Here is a 7,008-nt window from a genome sequence, read left to right as displayed (position 1 = left end):
AAACAACTCTGAAGACACTGATGAAGAACAATGGTCTATGAACTGACAGAATACAAATTTAAATCTTTCAACAAACTGAAGCAGCACTGGAAGCATAAACTTATCTATGCCAAGAAATTTGGAAGACAGCTACCTGGCCAACTGATTGAAAGAGATCCATATCTGTCCCCATGCCAAAGAGAGATGACCTAATGGAATGCAGAAATCATTAAACAATATCTTTAATAGCACATGACAGTAAAATTTTGCTGAAGATAATTCAAAAGCAACTGCAACAGTACACCAAAAGTGGACTGCCAGAAAATCAGACTGGATATAGAAGAGTACATGGAAGTAGGAATACCATTGCTGACATTATAGATGGATCTTTGACTGAACATACAGAACACCTGAAAGAGGCTTACCAATGCTTTATTGACTACGCAAATGCTTTCAACTGTGTGGAACATGACAAGCTATGGATGACATTGCAAAGAGCACTTAATTGTGATAATGAGGAAACTGTACATAGACTGAGATTACTGAATGATTTAAAATCTCAAAATATGTGTGCCAGGGTTATATTCTTTCACCATACTTTTTCAATCTGTATTCAGAGCAAATAATCTGAGAAGTTGTATTTTATGGCATCAGTATTTGATGAAAACTCATTAATCACCTGTGATATACAGATGATACTACACTGCTTGCTGTAAGAGGAAAAATAGTATTTACTGAAAATAGTATTAAGTATTACTATTATAAAAAATAGTATTAAGATCAAAGATTGCAACCTTCAGTGAAGATTACACCTCAATGTAAAGAAAAAAGAAACCATCTCAATTGGACCAATAATTAACATTGTGATAAATGGAGAAAAGAGTGAAATTATCAAAAACTTCATTTTGCTTGAATCCACAATCTACACTCATGGAAACAGCAGTCAAGAAATCAAATGATGTATTGCTTTAGCCAAATCTGCTCACAAGTCCTCTTTAAAGTGTTCAAGAGCAAAGATAATAGCTTGAGAACTAAAGCATGGTTGACTCAATCCATGAACAATGGATAAGGAAGACCAGAGAAGAACTGATGCATTTAAATTATGGTATTGGAGGAGAATATTGAGAATAGCATCAAAAGAACAAATAAATGTGTGCTGAAAGAATTACAGTTAGAATGCATCTTAAAAGAAAGGATGGTAAGGCTTCATCTTTCATATTTTGGACCTGTTAGCATGAGGTACCAGTCCATGGAGAATGGCATCATGCTTGGAAAAGCTGATAGTCATCAAAAAAGAAGACCCCAACAAGATAGATTGGCACAGTGGGAGCAGCAATGATTTCAAGGGTACCAACAATTGTGAAATGGTGCAAGACTGGGTAGTGTTTCATTCTATTGTGCATAGGGTTAGTAGGAGTTGGAGTCAACTCCAGGGAACCTAATAACAACATCTATATATTGACAAATTATTCCAAAATAATACAACTTTGAATCAAAGGTAGTGTTTGTGGACAGTAGGAAGCTATGGCAAAAAACTTGATAAATTTAAAATTAAAGGAATGTTTTGTTCTCCATACTTTATATGAACTCTAGTGTGATGCTGTGGGATAAGCACTAGACTGGTAAACACAAAGTTGGCAGTTCAAACACACCAGCCCTCTCAGCAACCATATACAGCTTAGCTCTGAGTCAAAACTGATTCGATGGTATACAAGATCAGCAATTGATATATCCTATGTTATTTGAATAGGTTTTCTTAAGGATATGCCCAAGTTTCCTTTTAAGTAAATCTCATTTCTTCATCATTCTTAGGTCTTTCAGGCACAATGAAAACCATGGAGAATACAAATGGCACAACAGTGATATATTTCATTCTTCTAGGGCTCTTTAACCATACAAAGCTCCATCAATTTCTCTTTGCTGTGGTGCTCATGATCTTCATCATCTCACTGATGGGCAATGCCATTATGATTTTCCTCATCCACATGGACCCTCGACTCCACACGCCCATGTACTTCCTGCTTAGTCAGCTTTCTCTCATGGACATGATGTTGGTCTCCACCACTGTTCCCAAAATGGCAGCAAACTACCTGACAAACACTCAGTCCATCTCTCCCACTGGCTGTGGAGCCCAGATCTTCCTGTTTCTTACTCTGGGAGGGGGTGAGTGCTTCCTCTTAGCAGCCATGTCCTATGACCGCTATGTGGCCATATGTCACCCACTGCGCTACCCCATTCTCATGAGTCAGAAGCTCTGCTTGCTCATGACAGCAGGTTCTTGGCTCTTAGGAGGAATTGATGGGCTAATGCAAGCTGGTGCCACTTTAAGTTTCCCTTATTGCCACTCACTGGAAATCAATCATTTCTTTTGTGAGGCACCAACACTGGTGCGTCTTGCCTGTGCTGACACCACATTGTTTGAGTTTTTCATGTATGTCTGCTGCATTCTCATGCTTTTGATCCCTTTATCTCTTATTTTGGCTTCATATAGCCTAATCCTAGCTGCAGTTCTCCACATGAAATCATCTGCAGCCCGGAAGAAAGCCTTTACAACCTGCTCCTCTCATCTGGCAGTTGTGGGACTCTTTTATGGCACCCTCATGTTCATTTACATGAGGCCCAAATCATACCGTTCAGTGGACCATGATAAGGTGATTTCAGCTTTTTATACCATCTTCACACCTGTCTTGAACCCCATTATATACAGTGTGAGGAATAAAGAAGTCAAAGGGGCCTTTAAGAGGTGGTTGGAAAAGCATTTTATTTAGTACCATTGTTGAGTATAATTTGTCAAAATGGGAACACATTAACTAGATATAGGTTTCTTTTCAAAAATATTGTTTTGTTGTTCTAGTACCATTTAATCTCCTCTTTGGTATTATATCAATTCATTTTGCTTTGGCTTAATCAACCTGACTGCATTGTTTCTATATGATTATTTTAAAATTTAGTAATTTAATAAAAAAATTGTAATTGAACTATTGTCATACTTTGCAGTGGCATTTTTGCTCTGAAATTAGGGCCTCAGCAATAAGAATCAGTTGTAGAGTTACTGACTCTATGAGTATATGAAACATGGTTTACTGTAAAGGAACAATGTAATTTATATTTTTATATAAATGAAAATCAATTTGATGGGGATGTGTAAGTCAATGTAGATCCTAAATCCACATATTGTAATTAAACCAAATTATAAAAACAATGCAACATCAAGCATCAAACATGAAATGTAAAATATATAAAAAAAAATATTTGTCACAGGGTTGCTGCAGGAAGATTTACTGAGCCAACACGTGATTTCCATCACTCATCTATCAGTTTGTCATACTGTGGTGCCTTGTGCTTTGCTGTCATGCTGGAAGCTAGGCTACTGGTATTTTAAATACTCATGGTGGACAGGTTTTAGTGGGGCTTCTAGACTAAGACAAACTAGAAAGAAAGAGAGGAACTGAAAACCTTACCAATAGCAGCAGAACATTGTCATATACAGTTCCAAAGAATGAGTCCATCAGGTTAGAGGACATTCAAACTATGACTTGGAAGAGTTGCCTTCATTTGCTGATATGGCACAACTCTAAATCAGAAGAAACAGCTGCAAATATCAATTAATAATCAGAATGTGCAATGTGTGAAGTTTGAATCTAGAAAAATTGTAAGCTGTCAAAAATGAAATAAGATGCATAAGAATTGATATCATAGACACCAGTGAGCCATTTTATATCAGTCATATGGTTTACTATGCTGGGTATGACAACTTCAAGAGGTGTTGAGGTCCTATGTCGGGTTCCAGCCCCGACAAGGAAGTGTGGATGTCACAAAGAAGGGAGATCTGGCTGCAAAAGGGATTGAGAAAGAGAGAGACGAAATATATACAAAAAAGACAGACACACAGATATGATGCAAGCTGGCAGGTAGATAGATCTGCAAACATATTACCTAGCATTGCACAGCTTTGAACACAGATCTAACTCTACCTCAGTCTTTTATTCTCTTTTTTTAGGGAGAGATTTGTTACAAAGGAAGGATGTAATTCACTCACAAAGGGAGGATGTGATTTCACAAAGGGAGGATGTGATTAAGACAGGATACAGAACTGAAATGTGATTAATCATTCAAAACAGGACATAATGATTCACAGGAACAACTTTTAAGATATTTTCATAGTTTTTCTTAACAATCTAACATTTTTATTTTTACAGAAAAAAGGTTCAATCAAGCTGTTATATATTAATTTTTAGGCTTAAATGATCTAGAGCAGTGACATGCGGTTTCTTAAGGATACTTAACATAAAGCAAGGTTCCTGAAAGGAGCCAAGCTGTCTCTGTACACTTTGCAAACTTTTGTTTGCGAGCAAGATCTCAGGCACTGGGCTTCATTTATCTATATCTAAAATGTTACATTGTTCTTAATTATCACATTCCTATATACTTTCAGGAGGAAGGAGAGCATCTGGGTTAAACTGATTATATTCAGAGGTGGTTTAATGGGGCTACCACTAATCAACCCAGGGTCTGCGTATGCTGTCCCCAGCAAAGAGGTATGCTTTTGAATTCATCATCATCATAAAAAAATGAAGTTCTATCTTGAAGTATAATGCTGTCTGTGATAGGATAATGTCTATATGCCTGCCAGGAAGACCAGCTTATATCATTGTTATTCAGATTTATTCATCCTTCACTAAAGTCAATGATGATGAAATTGAAGAATTCTCACAACTTATTCATGGGGTCCTGGTGTGGCACTGTAGGGTAACTAACCACTGGACTGTTCACTGCAGCTGCACCCTTCAAAACACTTTATAGAGTCACTATGAATCAGAATCAACTCAATGGCACTTAATGACAACAACTAACTTCTCCAGTCTAAAATTGATCAAATATACCATCAACATATATTGCTAATTATTGGTGATTGGAATGGAAAAGCTGGAAACAAAGAAGAAAGATCGGTATTTGGATAATGTGGCGATATTTCTACTGGTGGTAAAATGATGCTGGAGTTTGCATGGTAGAATTTTGCAATACCAATGACTACTTATTACAGATTCTATTTTCAACAACATAAAATGTTATTTAACATTGGGACATTACCAGATGGAGTAAACAGATATCAAATTGACTATATCCAGTGGAAGAGATGATAGAGAAGCTCAATATCATCATCCCCCAAAATCGCAGATGCAGATTGTGGAAATTAGCATCAATTGCTATGTAGATTGTAACAAACTGTGGATAACATTGCAAAGCATGAGTGTTCCAGAGCACTTAATTATGCTCATGAGTAATCTGTACATACACCAAGAAGCAGTTGTTTGAGCAGACCAAGAGGATACCAATCATTCAAAATCCGGAGAGGGTTTGTGTCAGGACTGAATCCTTCAATTTAGCATGCAATCTGTATGCTAAGCAAGTCATATGAAAAGCTGGTTTGTATATAGCAGAGCATGGTATAAAGACCGGAGGAAAACTCATTTACAACCTGAGATATGCAGATGATACAACCTTACTTGATGAAAAATATTTAAAATACTTACAGATGAAGATAAAATTTACAGTCTTCAGTATGTATTGCACCTCAATGTAAACAAAATGAAAATACCCACAACATGACCAATATATATCAGTACCAAAGACTTTAATTTTCTTGGATAAATAATAAATGCTTGTGGAAGAAGCAATCAAGGTGTCAAATGACATATTGCATTAGGTAAATCTACTGCAAAATAATTCTCTAAAGTGTTAAAGAGCAAAACTGTCAGTTTGTGGACTAGGGTGCAGGAGCCGTGGGTTATATGCATATGAAAGTTGGATAGTGGAAAAGGAAGACCAGAGAAGAATTGATGCATTTGAAGTATAATGTTGGTGAAAAATGTTGAAAGTACCACAGGCTGCCAGAAGAAGAAACAAATCTGTCTTGGAAAATGTACAGCCAGAATTCTCCTTTGAAATATTATCAGGAGAGATCAATCCCTGGTGAAGAATATAATGCTTGGAAAATTTGAGGGTCAGCTGAAAAGAGGAAGAACCCCAAAAATATGTGTTAACATAGTGAAAGCAACAATGATTTTAAATTTAATAACAATTGTGAGGAAGACACAAGATCGGGCAGTGTTTCATTCTGTTATGGTTTGAATTAAAACAAACAGTGGTACCCAACAACAACCACCTATGTGATTTAGAAATGCATAGGTCTAATTAAGGAGATCTTATGACAGAATATTAAAATTCTAGTTGACCTTCCACATCCTTTATTTAAATGTAAGAGTAGAAAATGAGCTAAGGAAAAAAACTACATAAAGTAGCCAGTGCATAGTGAATAAAAAAAAATAAAATTGCTTCTCTCAGTAAACAAGTCTGAAATTATGGGCCTGAAATAAAGATCCAATGTAAGTTGTGACTCTTACATCATTTGTTAAAACTTGAGAACTATTTAAGACAATAGCTGATATAAACATTAAAAGCACAAAGATCTATTAAACTTAAGAATCTTACATGTTCTCTTCAGTTAGGAGAGAAGAAGGAATTCTAAATAGTTTCTAGGCACTGTAGTGCAGAAGTGTCACAGGAAACTCAAGGTTAAAAAGAACTTAGATGGTTAGTAGTTGCAGCAGTGACATAGGAAGCCCAAGATCAGAAAGAAATTATGATGGTTTGTAATTGCAGTATTTCTCTAGTGGAGTGTTGTTGTTGTTGTTAACTACCGTAGAGACGGTTCCGACTCATAGCGACCCTGTACAGGATTTCCGAGGAGGTAAATCTTTACGGGAGCAGAAAGCCTCATTTTTCTCCTGCGGAACAGCTGGTAGTTTTCGAACTGCGGCCTTTAGGTTTGTTGGCCGGTTTCTTACCCCTTCGGTTCCCGGGGTTCTTCCCATGTTTTTAGGCGTTTTTTTTTTTTTTTTTTTTTTTTTTTATAAGTGCTAATAGTTTTGTCTAAGGTTTTAATTTTTTCTTTCTTTCTTTCTTTTCAGGGGTTTCTGGAGGCATTGCTTTGTTTTCAATGCTTGTATACTCTTATACTTTTTTTTT

At 36.4% G+C, this 7,008-nt stretch overlaps 1 protein-coding gene across 1 annotated transcript; it reads left to right on the top strand.

Annotated features, from left to right (window-relative positions):
- Positions 1–1,814: 1,814 nt before the first annotated feature.
- LOC102837585 (olfactory receptor 2T33-like) lies at positions 1,815–2,747 on the top strand. Its single transcript, XM_006877952.1, has one exon. The coding sequence runs from the start codon at positions 1,815–1,817 to the stop codon at positions 2,745–2,747; it is 933 nt and encodes a 310-aa protein (XP_006878014.1).
- Positions 2,748–7,008: the final 4,261 nt, after the last annotated feature.

Source organism: Chrysochloris asiatica, unplaced genomic scaffold (assembly GCF_000296735.1).
Source record: "Chrysochloris asiatica unplaced genomic scaffold, ChrAsi1.0 scaffold00700, whole genome shotgun sequence".
Lineage (NCBI taxonomy): Eukaryota > Metazoa > Chordata > Mammalia > Afrosoricida > Chrysochloridae > Chrysochloris > Chrysochloris asiatica.
The sequence above is the reverse complement of the archived record's forward strand: the minus strand, read 5'-3'. Positions and strand labels throughout refer to the sequence as shown.

What these genes read in the sequence shown, in the direction of transcription:
- LOC102837585 (XM_006877952.1), top strand. Translation starts at nt 1,815, where the DNA reads ATGGAGAATACAAATGGCACAACAGTGATATATTTCATTCTTCTAGGG.